The following is a 19,416-nucleotide window of genomic DNA, read 5'->3' as shown; positions in this document are numbered from 1 at the left end:
CTGCATCAGGTGACACTGCTGTCCAATTGGACTGCAGGTTGTCATCTGGGTATGCTTCACTGTCTGGTGCACCAAGACTTTCTGCTGCTGTTGCTGGGAGTTCTCCTCCGGGCATGATTGGGGGAATTAACTTACATACAATGTAATGGTTTTCAACATAATTGTATGTATGTTCCGGCCCCCCAGCAGTCTGAAGTATGTTGACCCGGCCTTTGACAGAAAACGTTTGGGGATCCCTGCCTTAGAGGGTGCAAATCCTGGCCCTACTCTGAAACACGTGTAGGGCAAGTGTAGAGGCTACTGATGCTTACTGTAATTTCATTCAACTTGCCTACTGCTGTTGATTATTAATACTTTGTAGTTTCTGTGGCGAAAACACCAATCAGCTCTTCTCTTCCTCTACCAACAGAAATGTCCCAACCGGACCACCGACAAGCTGCGGAGTAAGGAGTTTGAGGAGCTGTTTGTGGAGTCTGTGCCGGTCTTGCAATGGAAGAAGCATGCTCAAGAGTCGGAGTATGTCAGACTCCGGAAATATAACGGAGCCCAAGGCTGGAAGGTCGTCCCATGGCAGAGTAAGTGGGCATGTCATTCACTTATGCAGGCTGCCAAGTAACCACCAATGGACACGTATATTCGATTTGGCCAATCACCAACCTTGTGTAAGTAATAGGGCCAGTCCATTTATTGTACATAAATTCTGCTCAGAATGAATTTATGTAGAATATATGGAGTAACCACAACAAGCCAACTGCCAGATACTGTGCAGGTCTTTCTTGTGCCACCACAACAGTCCTGACCCATCAATGTTTGGACTCCACAAGATCTTCTTGTGCCACCACAACAGTCCTGACCCATCAATGTTTGGACTCCACAAGATCTTCTTGTGCCACCACAACAGTCCTGACCCATCAATGTTTGGACTCCACAAGATCTTCTTGTGCCACCACAACAGTCCTGACCCATCAATGTTTGGACTCCACAAGATCTTCTTGAACCACCACAACAGTCCTGACCCATCAATGTTTGGACTCCACAAGATCTTCTTGTGCCACCACAACAGTTCTCACCCATCGAGGTCTGGATTCCACAAGACCTGTGAAGGTCTCCGGTGGTATGTGGCACCAAGAGGTTAGCAGCAGATCCTTTAAAGAGAACTAGAGACGTTGGAAAAAAGCTTTTATACATACCTGGGGCTTCCTCCAGCCCCATAAGCCTGGATCGCTCCCACGCCGCCGTCCTCCGCTGCCTCTATCTGCCGGTACCGGGTCCCGTACTTTCGGCCAGTTGAGCCAGTCGACGCAAGCGCAGTGCGTCACTTGCGGTGGACGCGGCCAACTGTACGCAAGAGCAGGGACTCCTCCATATCCTTACGCATGTGCCTGCATACTACGCAGGCGCATGCGTAAGGATATGGAGGGAGTCCCTGCTCTTGTGTACAATTGGCCGCGTCCGCCGGGAGGTGACGGGACCCGTTGGCGGCGATAGAGGCAGCGGAGGACGGCGGCGTGGGAGCGATCCAGGCTTTTGAGGCTGGAGGAAGTCCCAGGTAGGTATAACCCCTTTTTCATTTTTTCAGTACGGTTCGTCTCTGGTTCCCTTTAAGGCTTGTTAGATTTTGTGGCTTTCATGGATTTTTTTCAGCACATTCCTCAGGGGTTGGGACTCCATTTGCTGGAGCCATTTGACCATTGGTCATAAATAACTTTGCAAACAATAGTTTTAACCTAACAACGTCAGTCACAGGTGAAACTCGAGAAATTAGAATCTCGTGCAGAAGTCGATTTATTTCAGTAATTCAACTTAAAGTTGAAACTAATATATGAAATAGACTCATTACATGCAAAGCGAGATATTTCAAACCTTTATTTGTTATCATTTTGATGATTATGGCTTATAGCTTATGAGAACCCACACATCTCAGACCATTAGACTATTGTGAAAATGTCCGATATTCTAGGTTCAAAATGTCAGACTCTAATCAGCTAATTCATCCAAAACACCTGCAAAGGGTTCCCATTTCATAAAGTCTTGTAACGCAGCTCACCGCACTGCAATATTAAGGCGATGTGCAGTTTAAAGTGTAACGTTGCGTCAAGTTCTAAATGTTGCATTACGATAACGCACGGCTGCAGTGCGTTACCTCAAAATGCAAAAGTTAACAGATACAGGGAAGCATACTTTTCATTGCCTGTATGCTTCACTGTATCTACTGTATGTGATGTTACTGCGGCATTACAACTTTTTTGCTGCATTGCAATTTTGTGTTGTGACCCATCACAATGCAACGTCCCACTGTGAAACCTAGCCTTACTGAAATGAATGGACTTTTGCACTATGTTCTAAATTACATTGTTTCGCCTGTATCTTTAGTATGTCGGAAGGGAAAGAAAGGTAACATAAGAAAATTAATGAAATAAAAAAGTGTGATGACAGCCAGGAGCTAGATAGCAGAGACATTCGTACCCATGATAGTATTTTTTCACCGTTTATAGCAGGGTCGTGGAGTCGGGCAATTGTGGGTGCCTGGAGTTGGAGTCGGGAAAAAATGCACCGACTCCGACTCCTAATGAATTTGTAACTGTAATTAAAATAGAAAATATGATAAAATGTTCTATTTCTCACATAATAGTCATTAAAAATTATGTATATATACAGTATATATACAGTAATAGCTGTGTTCAGTCCACAAAAATGAACCAATCAAAATTAGTTACTTGTGCTGCTTCAATAAAGCAGTCCCCGTATTTTTAAAGTCAGATATACACATCTGATTGTGACTGTATATATGATGTGTACACAGGAATATCTTATATATACGAAATAACATCTATGCTGTAAGAATAAAGCCTGATGTGTAGCTGTGTCACTAATAGAGATGGTCAATGAGATGGAAATAATTCTGCATTGATGCTGATTTATGCAAATGTATGCACTCCCTTTGCTCATGAAATCAAATAATTTGATATGTTGTTAAAATTTGGTTTGGTGACTATGAATTAAAAGGTACCTGAGGCGAATTAAAAGAAAAGCTTTATACATACCTGGGGCTTCCTCCAGGCCCCTTCAGGCCATTCGGTCCCTCGCTGTCCTCCTCCGCCACCTGGATCTTCTGCTATGAGTCCAGGTAATTCAGCCAGTCAGAGCAGTCTGTCTACGTGCCGCTTCCACAGCCAGGAGCATTCTGCACCTGCACAATAGTGCTGCGCAGGTGTAGTATGCTCCCGGCAGCGGAGTGTGCGCATGCGCACTACACCAGACTGGCTCAAGTACCTGGACTCATAGCAGAAGATCCAGGTGGCGGAGGAGGACAGCGAGGGACTGATTAGCCTGAAGGGGGCTGGAGGAATCCCCAGGTATGTATAAAACTTTAATTTCATCTGTCTCAGGTTTACTTTGTTACCCAGTAGTACTATACTCTACATATGCACTCCCTACAGAGCTTCAGGGAATCCACTGAGAATGTTGTGCACATTGAACACAGAGGTGTTGTCTATCGCCCATAAACCTTGTTCAGATTGTGCATGAAGAATGTGTAATAGAGGAAGAATCTCCTCATTCCCCTGCAGAGTACCTGCACATCATTCTTACATGTACCCACAGTCACATTGCCTAGGGCCTGATAGATGTTCTTTGTTCCGGTCTGTACCTTTTACAAGTACTCTTACTAAGGACTAGTTTTAGTCTAAAGGGAATAAATATAGTAGTCTACATATCCTTCTCACTTCAGTTGTCTTTAAAATTCCTAAGCGTTGGCAGTTAAGAGATGAATTTCACATTACATACTGTTAATCAACAAAATTGTAATATGCAAATTAGAGGAGTCGGAGTCGGTGGAATCCTAAACTGAGGAGTCGGAGTCGGTGGATTTTTGGACCGACTCCACAGCCCTGGTTTACAGTACTTCTTCCACTTATTAGGTAATGAGAATGTATTCTATGGATGAAGTTACATACAGACAGACGGCAGTAGCAGTGGGCCACATGTTTAGGTCAGGTGGTCAGAGTGTTCCTGTCCAGTTAGAGTACCCAACAAGCTCATGGTGAACCAGAACTCCCAGGAGCGTGTGTAAGGGGCTACAAAGGACCTAAAAGCCTGCTCACTAAAATGTTATACAAAACAAAAAAGGTTTACCTTTTTACCAGAAGGTATTTGCGATTATTCCGGTTGGCGTGAGCATATGAGGTGTCCCACAATGCATCACTGCTGATTATGCAAATCATCCCTTTGTTGTCCCTGATAGCTAAACACGCCTCCAGATTTGCTGGAATGCAATGATGTGTCAGCTAGTTAATTGTACAGAGCCGTAATAATCCAACATGCATTCTATCCAGTTACTGACCTCTTCCTTCATCTCTGCAGTCCTGAATGAATCGCTCAACTTGCTGAACTCCACTGGGAACGGCTACATGTTTGACAATTGGAAGGGCCAGTCACAGTGTATTCGCTGCGCCGTGGTCGGCAATGGCGGCATCCTGAACGGCTCTGGAATGGGGAAAGAGATTGATGCACACGATTACGTCTTCAGGTATTCTCTACAAGTCACATTCTCTACCAACAAGTATCAGCTTTCTGTTTGCCCTCAGAAACCTTATAGTGTAGCCAAGAAATGGTCCCCATCCATCTCAGCCAAGTCACTTAAAGAGGAACTGTAACCAAGGATCGAACCTCATACCAATCAGTAGCCGATACCCCCTTTCCCATGAGAAAGATTTACCTTTTCTCAAATAGATCATCAGGGAGGTTCTGTATGGCTGATATTGTGGTGAAACCCCTCCCATAGTGTGATGTCATGACCATGGTCCTGACAGTTTTCTGTCTGCAAACCTCATTGCATTGAGGGAAATATAGGCTTTTTCCAACTGCCATGCATGCAATATCTCCCTCTGTGCATAGAACTCACAGTAATGAACATTCCGTACAGATCACCTGGCAGAACTAAAGAGGTCACCACCAGTGATGCATTTCAGAATGTAAATCAGGGAGAGGAAAGATTTTGCAATGGACAAACACTGACTAACTCATCTATAAATTAATATTGTAAAAAATATGTTATTCATTATGTTATTTTTTCCTCTTTAAAGAAGAAAATCGGACTTCCTTACTTCCAAAACAGCTTTTAGGGTTCCCATACATGAATCGATTTTTGGCATCAATATCCGGCCACATCGATTATTAGGATTGGATCTGGCAGATATCGATGCTGCAACATAGCCACCTGATCAATCATTTGACCTGATAGATAGACAGACAGACAGACAGACAGACACACACACACACCTATCTATATCCCATTTCAAAAGGGCACTTGCAAACACCATTTTCAGCAGGAAGTGGATCTGATTGGTCCCCTTCCAGCAGTGAGAGGTCCACTTAAGGCTCAACACACACCATACAATCTAGGTTGTTCAATCTTACCACTTTCATGTAGTATAAGAGCTTATCCAATCAATCATTCAAGGTATTTTCAATCTGTTGGCCCTTACACTACATAGATTTGGTAAATCTGTACAACCAAGATTGTATGGTGTGTGTTGAGCTTTAGCCATATATGCAATGTATACATGAAATAGAGGTGCAAGGAAAAAAAAAATGGGCGCAGTGTTAAGCCAAAATCTTTATAAACGGTAAAGACTGTTTTGAACTGGGCACGGGGTGAAGCCCAAAACATGTAAATTATAAGTACCGATCGATAAAATATTGCCGAATGAAAAAAGTTAATCCTATATAACAAAACCTTACTGTCCCAGCATCATCCTGTCCCTGTGTCCATGCGTCTGCGCTACTGCGCATGTGCAGCACAGACAGCCATTGGGACAGGAGGTCAGGCCCGGGGAGCCGGGGGGGGTCGACTGGGGAAAAGGTCGTGCACTGACATGCGGCAGTGGTGTGACAGAGACCTAGGGCCCGGGCTTAGGTCAACTAGTAATGAAAATAAAACCAGTAGAAAATATTACTGATATTTTAGTATCCTAACCGCCTCCCCACCGCAAAACGCCCTTACAAGCATTAAATCTGTACATACAAACAATAGCATATTAGATAACGTAGAATTTGTACATACAAACAAAATAACATTTCAAAAACTATAATGTTGCAAGTTTCAATACAATATATTTCAAAAACTTTAATGTTTGAAATGTTGAAAACGATATTTATCGGGCGCCCAAATGACTGCTTTGGGTGCCATATCAACAATATTTGCATTATCTCTTACGGGGCACCCAAAACGTCTATTAGCCACGGGAGCCCAAATTTCCTTCTACCAATTCCATTTTAATCCAAGGTTTGAGTTTCTGATTTATTTATTTGTTGTAATTATAGAGAGATTCTGATTGACAGTATGGGCTTGATTCACTAAGACAAATAGCATGCCTTATCCGAGTTAAAGTGAACCTCCGTACTAAAAATCGACTCAGCAGCACTGAAAAGGCTTGGTGTTTCCTTAACAGTTTCACAGCATCAGAACGTTGTTTCTCTTATACAAGCCTCATTTTTAGCTGCACAGAAGAAAACTGCCCGGGCATTTTTCCCCTGACGCTGTGCAAAGCATGATGGGATTTCTGATGGTGTGGTTCTCTTTCTGCTGCTTTGGTGCAATTTTATTTTTTTGACATTTTGAATTTGACATTTGAAGCCTAGCGTGTGCAGCTGGGAGGGGTAATCAGGACACAGGGCAGTTGGAACTGTGTCTCCTGCTCCTTGTCACCTCCTATCAACCAAAAAGATAGCTGCCCCCATGACAAAGATGGCAGCCCCCATGAATCACAAACATTTGCCTGTTCTTTTAAAACAGGGTGGGTAAGAGATTATATTACCTATCTATTCTAATTAACATAACTAATGTAACTTGATGACAGTATGTTTAGGCTGAAGTTCCCCTTTAGCACGCCTAATCAGAGATAACACTCCTTATCCGAGTTAACACGCTTTATCAGAGTAGCACAGTGAGCGTTACGAACCCGCAGGGGCTCAGGGCAGGATGAGTGGAGCTCTCATCATTGCCAATTAGCAGGCATAAGTTTGTAGTGCTCTCTATGCTACTCTGATAAGGCAAGTTAACTTTGATAAGGTGTGTTATCTCTGATAAGGAGTGTTAACTCGGATAAGGCATGCTATTTGTCTTAGTGAATCAAGCCCTGTCTCTCTAGACTGAGCCGCCGTTTGTCCTCTGCAGGGTGAACGGCGCCATCACAACGGACTATGAACAGGATGTTGGAGCTCGGACTTCCTTCTACTTCTTTTCCACAAACACTTTATTCAACTCACTTTATGCTTACAATGATCGAGGTTTCAAGAAGCTGCCGCGGACAGAGGTAATGTGCAAACCATAAAGGGAAACGTCTCAAGCCATGCTATTCCGCATTTCCTGCATACTGTATGCAGCACTTTCTGCTAGTTTTGATTAGCCCAATTCCAAGATGTTATAGGCCCTGCATCTGGTTTCGGCTGGGAATGGGGCGGGGTTAAAATCACATCACATCTGAGGTGAAATTATAAACAGCTGAGAAAAGCAATTGTATCCATTCTCCTTAAAAAACGACTTTTTTTTTAGATCATATTGCATAGTTTTATTTTATGTTTAAATCAAGTTTTAAAGTTTTTACTATTTCATTGACTTTCAAAATGTTTAACCACTTCACCACTGAGGGGTTTTACCCCTTGAGCACCAGAGCAATTTTCACCTTTCAGCGCTCCTTCCATTCATTCGTCTATAACTTTATCATTACTTATCACAATTAAATGAACTATATTTTGTTTTCTCCGCCACCAATTAGGCTTTCTTTAGGTGGGACATTATGCCAAGAATTATTTTATTCTAAATATGTTTCAATGGGAAAATAGGAAAAATGTGGGAAAAAAATCATTATTTTTCAGTTTCCGGCCATTATAGTTTTTAAATAATGCATGCTACTGTAATTAAAACCCATGAAATGTATTTGCCCATTTGTCCCGGCCATAAAAACGTTTAAATTATGTCCCTATCACAATGTGTGGCGCCAATATTTTATTTGGAAATAAAGGTGGATTTTTTTCAGTTTTGCGTCCATCCCTAATTACAAGCCCATAGTTTATAAAGTAACAGTGTTGTGCCCTCCTGACATAAATATTTAAAAAGTTCAGTCCCTAGGGTAACTATTTATGTATATTTTTTAATTGTAAATGTTTTATTTATTTTTTTTAATTACAAAAAAAAAAAAAAAAAGGGGAGTGTGGGAGGTAATGAGTTATTTTTGTGTGTATAAGTAATGTATTTGTATGTGAAAAATGCTTTAGGGTGTAGTTTTACTATTTGGCCACAAGATGGCAACAGTAACTTTTTGTTTAATGCGACCTTCCTTCCGGACGCTTGGAGGAAGTACTAGGAGGCTGTGAAAGTTTTTTTTTTTTTTTTCACAATGATCGCGCTGCTTAGCGGAGAAGCAGCGGATCATTACGGGGCTTAGTTCAACGAACGGGAATGGATTTTCCCGTTCATTGATCTCCGGGCAAGCGGAAAGTACGGATTTCTCCGTCCCTGGGGGTGAAAGGATGGAAAAAGAAAAACACCATTACAATAAAAAAAAGTAAATTTTTACCGAAGGGTCTTAACTTTTTAAATATCAATGTAAAGATGAAATATTTATATTTATTTATTTTTTTTTACTTTCAAAAGGATGTTTATTGCAGGTTAAAACATACATAGCCATTGATATGACATCCAATAATCAAATTTGAAAATTTGAAAATTTTACAACAGTTTAACAAATTTAAGTGAACTAACAAGTTAACTAACCGACACATTTGTCTATCATTGTAAAACTGTTCACTTTGATATCAAAATATCAATAATATATCCGTGGGGCTTCTCCCACTTAACTATTAATCATCTTTCAGTTCTTTGATAGTAACCTGTATAAAGGGAAAAAAGAAAAGAGCAAAAGAGAAAAGGGTTTCTCCAAATTTGGGTATTTTTTGATTAAAGTCAGACTCTCAGACTGGTACCTAACTTTTACTAAAGTGAGGGGGGGGGGGGGGGGGGGAGGGGAATGGCCAATTTTAATCCCAAAATTGTACTTCTTCCTGCTCTCTATATTCCAGAGTCCTCTTCCTTACTATGCCTGGTATCTAGGGAATCAAAAGTAGCATGGAGATGATCTCCATATTTGGAGGTCAGCCAGGGATGCCAAATCGAGAAGAAGTAGGATGAGTCCCCTTTTGTCAGAGCGGATATATATTCATTCATGCAGATATAATTCGTTTTTTGTATTACAGCTTCCCAACTTAGTTCTCGAGTAAGCCAGGATTTTGCTATATGTGATCTGGTGGCCACTAAAATTTTGGTAAAAAGGTAGTTTTCTTCCCATTTTAGACTGGGTAGGCCTGTGTTTAATAATGCAACTAGCGGGGATGGTGTAATATTCTGCCCCCAAAATTCCTCCACTGTATCAAACACTCTACTCCATAGTTTCTGTACAATGGGGCATGTCCACCATGTATGGAAATAGTCCCCCAAATCTGAACAACCTCTATAACAAAAGCTAGGAGTGGATGGTTTATATTTATTTATTCTCACTGGGGTTAGATATGAGCGAAATAAAATTTTTATCGAAGTTTCTGTCAAAGAGACATTACTGGAACACTTTGAAGTGTTCTTCCATATCCGGGCCCATTAGAAGTCATCTAACTCCTGTCCTAGATCTCTTTCCCAGTGTTTCTGGTAAAGTTTTTTCTCTTTTTTCATTGGTTGCATAAGTAATTTATAGAGTATAGAGATTGACTTAACTACTTCTCCTTTAGTGATTATTTCTCTCTCTAATGTGGTTAAAGATGGGAGTTCTGCTTTCCATTGCTGTGAGATATAGTGATTGATTTGTGCATTTTTAAGAAATTCCTTGTGTGGGGGGGTCAGTTTGTTTCCCATTTTCCTATTGTTTTTTATTACATCGTAAAAATTGTAGATTTGGTTGTCTGACCACCAGCTAAAAGTTTCTGGATAATATAGTCCCGGGGTAAAATCTGGGTTTCTGGTTATAGGAGCTATTGGGCTATTTATGGATATGAGCTTATATTTAAAGCGTAGCTGATTCCAGAGTTTAAATGCTGAAGATATAATCGGGTTGTCATTGTTTTTGACCTCTTTAGGAATTTCCCTGAACCAGATAATTTCTCTTATCTTATATGGTCCTGTGTTGTGGTTCTCTATCTCCTCCCATTGGGAATTATGTTCCCTAAAAGTCGTGCTTATAAGTTGGGATAATCTCGCTGCTTGATAAAATCTCAAGATATTTGGAACTCCCAACCCTCCTTCCATCCTGTGTCTATACATTATTGAGGTTGCAATCCGAGGTTTCTTTTTCCCCCATATAAATTTGAATATGTCTTTTTGTAAGGGCTGTAGATGGTTATTAGGAATTTCTATAGGTAACGCTCTAAACAAATAGAGTATTTTGGGCAATATGATCATCTTTATGGATGCTATCCTTCCTATCCAAGATATCTTTAGGTTTCCCCAAGAGATGAGCTTCTGTTTTAGCTTTTTGAGTAGTGGGGGGTAATTGGTGTCATATACATCCTTTAATTTTGAGCAGACCTGGATTCCTAGATATTTGAGACTTTTTAATTGCCAGGTGAACTGGAAATTCTCTTTGATTTGTTCTTCTAACTGAGGTGGAAAATTTATCATTAGGGCCTCAGTTTTCTCCTGATTGCCTCTAAGACCTGACGCTATTCCAAAAAGTTTCAATGTTTGCATTATAATAGGTAGGGTGATCACTGGTTCTGTTAAAGATAATAGAAGATCATCTGCAAAAGCATTGCATTTATACGTATTCCCCCTAATTTGTACCCCTCTAATATCTGGATTTGATCTTATAGATTCCAATAATGTTTCGAAGGCAAGGATGAAAAGGGCCGGGGAGAGGGGACATCCTTGCCTAGTTCCTCTCTTGATTGGGAAAGATTCCGAGAAATAACCTGAGGATAGGACCGCAGCCGAAGGGTTAGAATACAAATTCTTTATTATTGTGAGAAAGGGGCCTTTGAAACCAAATTTTGTCAAGACTGCCAATAGAAAATCCCAATTTAGCGAATCGAAAGCCTTTTCTACATCAACCGCCAGCAGTAGCATAGGAAGGTTCTTTCGACTTGTCTGATAAATGATATTATTAATCTTTCTTATATTATCTGGGCCTTGTCTTCCCTTAACGAAACCTACTTGGTCGGAGTTAACCAGTTGGGGTAGGAAGGTATTGATCCTGTCTGCTAACAATTTGGTCAGTATTTTATGGTCCACGTTTATAAGCGAAATCGGCCTGTAGTTTTTGCAAAGTGTTTGATCTCTGCCCTCTTTGGGTATAACTGTTATTGTTGCATTATTAGAGGTTTGAGAAATTTGTTTCCCCTCTCTTATTGATGTCAAGTATTGTAGAAGATGTGGGGCTATTATCTTTTGAAAGGATTTATAATATTGCCCATTCAACCCATCTGGTCCAGGGGCTTTCAGAGGTTTTAAATGTTTTATAATTCCCAGGACTTCTGTAATGGTAAATGGGTCATTTATTAAGTCTAGTTGTTGTTGGGAGAGCTGGGGGAGATTTATTTGTTTAAGGAAGTCTCATATTGCTTCCTTTGTGGAAGATTTATTATTTTTATATAATTTTGCATAGAATTCCCTGAAAAGATCTGCTATTTTGGACGGGTTATGTGTTACCCCTCCTCCTGGGATTTTAAGTGGGCTAAATTTACTAGCTCTGTTCCTCCCTGTCAGGATCTTAGCAAGTCGAGTATTGGCTTTGTTAGCTAGATAGTATCTGTTGTATCCTAGCCATCTAAAGGATTTAGCAACTTCCTCTGTGTTTACTATATCTAATTTTTCTCTAACATCATTGATTCTCCTCAATATATTTTTAGACATATGGAGGTTGTATGATTCCCATAAAGTTTGTAACTCCTGCTCAAGGGCCTCCTTATTAGCCTGTCTATCTTTTTTAATGGATTTTGCTAGGCTGATAAAGTGGCCCCTAATGAATGCCTTGTGTGCGTCCCACCAGTTACTGGTAGTTGTGTCATCTGGTTTGTTAAATTGAAAGTATTCCTCTAATAAGGAGGATAGCTTTTGTACATTTCTAGGATCTTGCAAGATAAAAGGTGGGACTCTCCATCTAGGCTTAGGTGCAGGGTTAAAGGGGGAGGTGAGTGTTGCGAGCACAATAGAGTGATCTGACATTGAGGAATGTATAATGTTAGCTTCTTTAACCCTAGTAGTAAAGATTTTGGAAGTGAAAATGTAATCTAGTCTAGATGAGCTATGGTGAGGGTGAGAGAAGAATGTAAATTCTTTTTTCTTAGGGTGTATCTCTCTCCAGGTATCCGTCAGACCGAATTCCTTCAAGTTCTTAATAAAAGATTTGGGGGGTGCCGATCTTTCTTTAGTAGGGGATGTGGATTGGTAATCAATTTTAGGGTTTATCACCAGGTTCATATCCCCACCTAGGATTATGTTATCATTATCAAATTTCTGAAGTATCTCGTTAATTTCCTTAAAAAATGCGTTGTTTTTGGTTGATGGGGCATATAGGTTCCCTATAATCACTGGTTTCCCTTCCAGGTCCCCCTCCAAAAAGATGCATCTTCCCTCTGTATCTGTTATTTTCTTACGGAGTTTAAATGGGATGTCTTTATGGAGTAAAATTGCAACCCCATTTTTCTTAGCCGTAGTAAGGCTTGATAGATAAAATTCCGGATACAATTTGTGATAAAATTTTGGGAAAGAAGATCTCCTAAAATGAGTTTCTTGTATCATAATAATCAAGGTTTTTTTTGATTTGTAGAAATTCAAACACTTTGCCCTTTTCATTGGACTATTAAGGCCTTGGACGTTATGTGATATTATTTTCATTTGAGCCATCCTGCGTTAAGATTAGTGTTGCTCTGGTGTATTCTTTTCCTGGACCTGTTCCCTTTAATCTTTGTTGAGTTTCCCCCTCCTTTAAAGCTCTGGAATGTTGGTAAATTTAGAGTTAACATATTGTTTTTCCCCTTAGCTGTATTATATGAACTGTAAGAATGTATTTGTAACATATATAACCAAAGTTAAAGGTAAGCTTTAACTGAACTTATACTAAACCTATAGCTTATAAAAACTGAAGCTATAAATATACTTTGACCTTATTATAGAGAGAAGTCAAGTTGTGGGGCACAACTAACCCAGTTGAACTATCTTAATATATCTATATTACATTTGAGAAAAATGGTAAACTCCTGAACACTATTATCTATTGTTATCCGTATCTATATCTACTTTCTTGAGTATAGAGAGAGGATGGGGCCTAAATAGTCAAAGTGACAGTTTGTTCATACTCAGCCTCCTCTTCTTCTTCAGTATCTGAATGAAGCTTCTGAAGAAACAGTGTAACTTTTATCCGTCCTTCAATGGAAAGAGCTTGGGCTTTCCGCTAAAGTTTGTGGTGAGACTCATCACATACGGATCCTATTTGTTGCACAATCAGGTGGTGTCTATGGATGTTTTAGTTGCTCTGGGGATCTTAGAAGGAGTGTGCTGGTTTTCTCTGCTCTTTTTGTGTGCTGAGTGCTGTACCTCCTGCCAGTCTCTGTTCATTCTTTTTGATTTATTTGTGGAGTCCATCGCTGATTCCTCTGAGTTATCATGCGCCCCATTTTCTCTAAGAGCCTTTAAGCCTTCTTGCAGGGTGTATATTAGGTACCTTTTGGGGCCCATATTGAAAGCCAGGGCGAAAGGGAATCTCCACCTATAGGGAATTGCTCTCTTCTGCAGTGCTGAGGTTATGGGTCTGAGAGTGCGCCTTTTCGCTAAAGTTATTGGAGATATATCAGGAAAAATTTGGGCTTTGTACTCCCCTATTCCGTTCGGACCCATATTCCTTGCTGCTTTGATTATTTCCTCTTTTGCTTCCGCATAATGCATCTTGAGAATAATGTCCCTTGCCCATTCTGGATTTTTAGGAGCCTTCAGCGCTCTATGAATCCTATCAAATCTTAGCAGTTCATCTTGTATATCTGGCAGGAGCGCTTTAAACAGAGCGAAGACATAGCCTTTAATATCTGTTACGGATTCCGGAACTGACCTTATTCTGATATTCTCCCTTCTTCCACGATTGTCCATGTCCTCCAGTTTGTCTTCGTTATTGGTTATCCTCTCCTCCTGGAGTGAACTTTGCGTTTGTAATCCGTTTATGGCCTCTGACGTTTCATCCATTCTTATCTCGAGTCTGTTTGTTCTGTCTCCCAGCTCATCAATCTGCGCTGACAGTTTAGAGACAGCCGATCTTATCTCTTTTTGGAATGAGGCTTTTAAGTCAGCAAGCAGGTCAGTGATATCTTTTAAGGTAAAGTCCGTGCGTTGGATAGTGGATCCTGCCTCTGGCGGCTGTGAGGCCTGCTCCTGTTGCTTGTCGGCCATTTTGGCTGCTGAGGCTCCCCGCGGCCTGAAGAAGTCCAGCGATCTAGCCGCAGTATCTCTCCCTTTCCCCTGACCGGCTGACATGCGGGATGTAGCGGAGGTCCTCCTATACCTCTCAGTGCTTCTTGCAGGGGTTACTTCTGCGTTGTTCAGGAGTTCTGCCCCGGACAGTTCAGACTGTGATCGGAGCCTACGGAGCACACGTCCTCATCGCTCCTATATTTATTTATTTTTATTTTAAACTTGTAAATAGTGATGGATGCAAAAAAGAAAAAAATGCACCTTTATTTCCAAATAAAGTATTGTCGCCATACATTGTGATAGGGACATAATTTAAATGGTGTAATAACCGGGACAAATGGGCAAATACAATACGTGAGTTTTAATTATGGAGGCATGTATTATTTTAAAACTATAATGGCTGAAAACTGAGAAATAATGATTTTTTTTCAGTTTTTTTCTTATTCTTCCTGTTAAAATGCATTCACAGTAAAGTGGCTCTTAGCAAAATGTACCCCCCAAAGAAAGCCTAATTGGTGGCGGAAAAAACAAGATATAGATCAGTTCATTGTGATAAGTAGTGATAAAGTTATAGGTTAATTAATGGGCGTTGATTTTTGCTCGGATGCATAAAGTGAAAAGGACTGAAGGCTAAAGTAGTTAAGACTGTTGCATACTATCATTCACAACACTGGCCTCTGGGTGGAGCCGATGAGCTCTGGCCCATACGCATACACCTACTGCTCTCTAGATACTCGGCTTCTATCATGCTTTGCATTGTAACTGCAGCAAACCAGGTAAAAGCTGAGACATTGGGGGCTCTTTGATAAAAGGGGAAAAAAAAGAAGTTTGTTTACAATAAAAGTCAATACATTTTGTATTTTAAATTTAGTGGTCTACTTGGGGTTAGGCGTTACCTCCCGTCATGAGCAATCATGCTAATTCCAGATATTTCACCCAGATACTGCGCTCACAGCTTCAAACCGGCCTCATTCCGTATTATAGCTCAAAGAAAGAGGAAACACAAAGGACATAGCATAATACTGTTTTGACAGGCTTATTCCTTCCCACAACACCCAGTGCTGTAAGCAATACTTTCGTGTGTTTCCACCCACAGGGTCTCACAGGTCCTCACCGTTTTACGTGGCTGCCAGATCACAGACAGCTTTATAAACCCTATGGTGTCACCAGGCACACAAGTGTGTCAGCAGACCAGATATCCCAACACCTTCACTCATGGACTCTCACCTGCTCAAAATGCCATCCAGATTATAAATTAAAAAATCAGTGCACTCACATGATCCAAAAAGTTTTCAAGCATAAAACAAAGTTATCCACGCCAGCTCTGCACGTCTGTAGCTCCGGGGCTCTGCTCTGTTTTATGCTTGAAAACTTTTTGGATCATGTGAGTGCACTGATTTTAAAATTTTTAAATTAAAGTACTTTTTTACGCTATGTGAGGCTCTTCAGTTCATTAGGCAATAAGAGCAAAGGGTGTGCTGGAGATCCATCTGCGGGTGAGGTGCTGGTTTGACAATCAAGAAAAACGCTAAGGCTGTCTTATAATCTGGATGGCATTTTGAGCAGGTGAGAGTCCATGAGTGAAGGTGTTGGGATATCTGGTCTGCTGACACACTTGTGTGCCTGGTGACACCATAGGGTTTATAAAGCTGTCTGTGATCTGGCAGCCACGTAAAACGGTGAGGACCTGTGAGACCCTGTGGGTGGAAACACACGAAAGTATTGCTTACAGCACTGGGTGTTGTGGGAAGGAATAAGCCTGTCAAAACAGTATTATGCTATGTCCTTTGTGTTTCCTCTTTCTTTGAGCTATAATACGGAATGAGGCCGGTTTGAAGCTGTGAGCGCAGTATCTGGGTGAAATATCTGGAATACATCTTATGCTTGGTGACTGATGCTGCGATCCAGAGGACTTAATTGTTAAGTAAAAGGACTTTTATTAACCTATTCAGGACTATTATTAAGTGAGCGCACTGATACATTGTTTTCTGTGAAATCATGCTAATTGCAGATTACTACCCCTACTGACTGGTGCGAGCTTGCCCAAATCTACATTTACCATACACAGTACTACTAACGTAGATCTGCTTTCATTTTATTTCAATGTACTTGATTTATGTAGTGGGAGAGGGAGGAAGAGTGTGAATAATCTGGGTACCTAACATCTCTTCTGGTTCTACAGGAAACACGTTATGTTGTATTACCAGATCACGACAGGGACTATTTAATCGTCAGAGCTGCGCTCACCAACACCACCGTGGACCAGGGCAAAGACAAGGGCAAAGAGTGAGTATACGACAGCATACTGTCACCACACCCTGCTGCTGCAAGAACAGAACGATCATCTGATATAAAAGAACCCAGATTTTTGGTCACCAAGATTATTATGGTCACATTCACAGTGGGACGTTGCGGAGCTGTGTTATAAAGTCTTACCGCACTGCTGTGATAATCCCATGGGACATTCACATTGCGTTGAAAACTGTTGCATTATGGTAACTCACTGCTTACAGTGCATTACCTCTAATTGCAGATGCGTTGCAACTTTAACTCCACATTAAAACGCAACGTCCCACTGTGAATATGCCCTGAATGTTTATAACGCTGCATAAGCCTGATGTCCATCAACAACATAAATCGTTTGGCAGAGATGGTCAGATGACAGGATGAGCCTGATGTGGCCAGACAACAGGGTGAGAGGGAGATGAGCAGAGTCAGCAGGGAGAGGTGGCAGCAATAAGCAGAGGAAGCAAGGAGAGGTGGCAGCGCTTCCTAAGGCAGCGATAAGCAGAGTCAGCAGGGAGAGGTGGCAGCGCTTCTGAAGGCAGCCATGAGCAGAGTCAGCAGGGAGAGGTGGCAGCAATGAGCAGAGGAAGCAAGTAGAGGTGGCAGCGCTTTCTAAGGCAGCGATAAGCAGAGTCAGCAGGGAGAGGTGGCAGCGCTTGTGAAGGCAGCCATGAGCAGAATCAGCAGGGAGAGGTGGCAGCGCCTCCCAAGGCAGCCACAAGCAGAGTCAGCAGGGAGAGGTGGCCACACTTCTGAAGGCAGAGATGAGCAGAGTCAGCAGGGAGAGGTGGCAGCGATAAGCAGAGTCAGCAGGGAGAGGTGGCAGTGATAAGCAGAGTCAGCAGGGAGAGGTGGCAGCGATAAGCAGAGTCAGCAGGGAGAGGTGGTAGCGCCTCCCAAGGCAGCAACAAGCAGAGTCAGCAGGGAGAGGTGGCAGCGATAAGCAGAGTCAGCAGGGAGAGGTGGCAGCGATAAGCAGAGTCAGCAGGGAGAGGTGGTAGTGCCTCCCAAGGCAGCAACAAGCAGAGTCAGCAGGGAGAGGTGGCAGCGATAAGCAGAGTCAGCAGGGAGAGGTGGTAGCGCCTCCCAAGGCAGCAACAAGCAGAGTCAGCAGGGAGAGGTGGCTGCACTTCTGAAGGCAGAGATGAGCAGAGTCAGCAGGGAGAGGTGGCAGCGATAAGCAGAGTCAGCAGGGAGAGGTGGCAGCGATAAGCAGTCACCTGTGGCCACTGTCAGTAGGTCACAATAAGGGGTTATCAGAGTCGCAGAAAAAGACCCTACTTAGCGACATATGGCACCCTGTCTGTTGGCGTAGGCTAAACAGAGCAGTATGTTGGGTGTTATCATCCATTTCCTATACAGATAAATGACTGCTTACAATGGCAATCTAGAAGATTCCAACATGTCAGACCAATAGTGCCCTAGGGCTACATGTAGCATAAGTATTGTATATAAATGCCGCCAATGAGCTGGGCTGCTCAAATCCGCCGCGGCGTTAAATACTATTCCCACTTTCAGTTGAAGTAACTTAGAGGAAAAAGTAAATTGGGCTCCGGAAATCGTGTGGGGCGGGTAGCAAAGCATTACCCAATTTCGCAGAAACAACCTGCTTCGATACATGCAGCCATTCTGCATCTAATGTGTCGCCCGCCCATTCTATTGCATCTATAAGGAGAAGTTCAGTCAGTATCATTTTTGGGAACCTTTCAGTGCAATCTTACGTGTGGGTCTTCCCCGTTTAGTAACGTTAAGCAGTCATGAAACCATCTTCATCAATATACAGTTCTTATTTCTTACCAAGATTGATGAAAACTGATATGCAAATCATATGCAACCTGGGCCAACCAAAAATAGCTGAACAGCATACAGTTTGCATGCCAGCAAGGATCTTTAACAGCTCATTGATCATCTAGTTTGTAAGCATTTCCAACAAGAAGACATTTGTAAAGCGCTTTTCTCCCGTAGGACTCAAGGTTAGTTCACATTGGCCATCACAATCACCTAGTGAGTTTGGTTATTTTTTTGCAGCCATTAAGTGTTCAGTAAAAAGCAATTTTTGAGCGTTTTAAGTTTAGCAATTTTTTTTTTAATCTCAATCGTTTTTATTGAAATTATATTGAGCAATACAGGAGAAATCACAAAGATATATATTTAGAAATAATGGAAACATCTGAATAATCTCCTTTAGCATAGAGAAGACAAATAACATTTATATCACGCTTTTCTCCTGGCGGACTCAAAGCACCAGAGCCACTAGGACACACTGCAGCCACTAGGACACACTGTATAGGCAGTAGCAGTGTTAGGGAGACTTGCCTAAGGTCTCCTACTGAATAGGTGCTGGCTTACTGAACAGGCAAAGCCTAGATTTGAACCCAGGTCTTCTGTGTCAGAGGCAGAGCCCTTAACCATTACAACATCCAGCCACAGTACAGAATAAGAGTTATGGATTAACAAACAATAGCCTATTTAACATTTTTTAGAAATTATGTTTATGGAAAATCAGCAGCATAAGCCAATAGAGTGTTGTCAATTCAGTGAAGAAAAGTTGAAGATTAGAGAAAAAGAGAAGAGAAAAATAGGAGCTAAAGGAAAGAAGAAGATAGCAACAGAAAGTAGAAGAATCTAAAGAAATTGGTCCAAGCTTATCCCAGTATATTCTTATTTCACATCTCACTGTTGGGTCA

General features: G+C 41.6%; 1 protein-coding gene and 1 long non-coding RNA gene across 5 annotated transcripts in view; one reads left to right on the top strand and one right to left on the bottom strand.

Moving 5' to 3' along the window:
• The window catches only part of LOC137541819 (uncharacterized), a 743,120-nt gene that overhangs the window by 377,145 nt on the left and 346,559 nt on the right, over positions 1-19,416 (bottom strand). For all 3 annotated transcript variants that reach the window (XR_011025281.1, XR_011025283.1, XR_011025284.1), the window contains exon 5: positions 4,343-4,485. This is a non-coding gene — a long non-coding RNA (uncharacterized lncRNA). The remainder of the gene's footprint in view (positions 1-4,342; positions 4,486-19,416) is intronic.
• The window catches only part of LOC137541817 (alpha-N-acetylgalactosaminide alpha-2,6-sialyltransferase 2-like), a 174,861-nt gene that overhangs the window by 101,912 nt on the left and 53,533 nt on the right, over positions 1-19,416 (top strand). For both annotated transcript variants that reach the window (XM_068263340.1, XM_068263341.1), the window contains exons 3-6: positions 410-575; positions 4,363-4,528; positions 7,178-7,316; positions 16,626-16,729. In XM_068263340.1, coding sequence (XP_068119441.1) covers positions 410-575; positions 4,363-4,528; positions 7,178-7,316; positions 16,626-16,729 — 575 coding nt within the window. The remainder of the gene's footprint in view (positions 1-409; positions 576-4,362; positions 4,529-7,177; positions 7,317-16,625; positions 16,730-19,416) is intronic.

The sequence above is a fragment of the Hyperolius riggenbachi genome, chromosome 12 (assembly GCF_040937935.1).
Source record: "Hyperolius riggenbachi isolate aHypRig1 chromosome 12, aHypRig1.pri, whole genome shotgun sequence".
Lineage (NCBI taxonomy): Eukaryota > Metazoa > Chordata > Amphibia > Anura > Hyperoliidae > Hyperolius > Hyperolius riggenbachi.
Note: the sequence above shows the minus strand (reverse complement) of the source record. Positions and strands in the feature narration are given on the sequence as shown.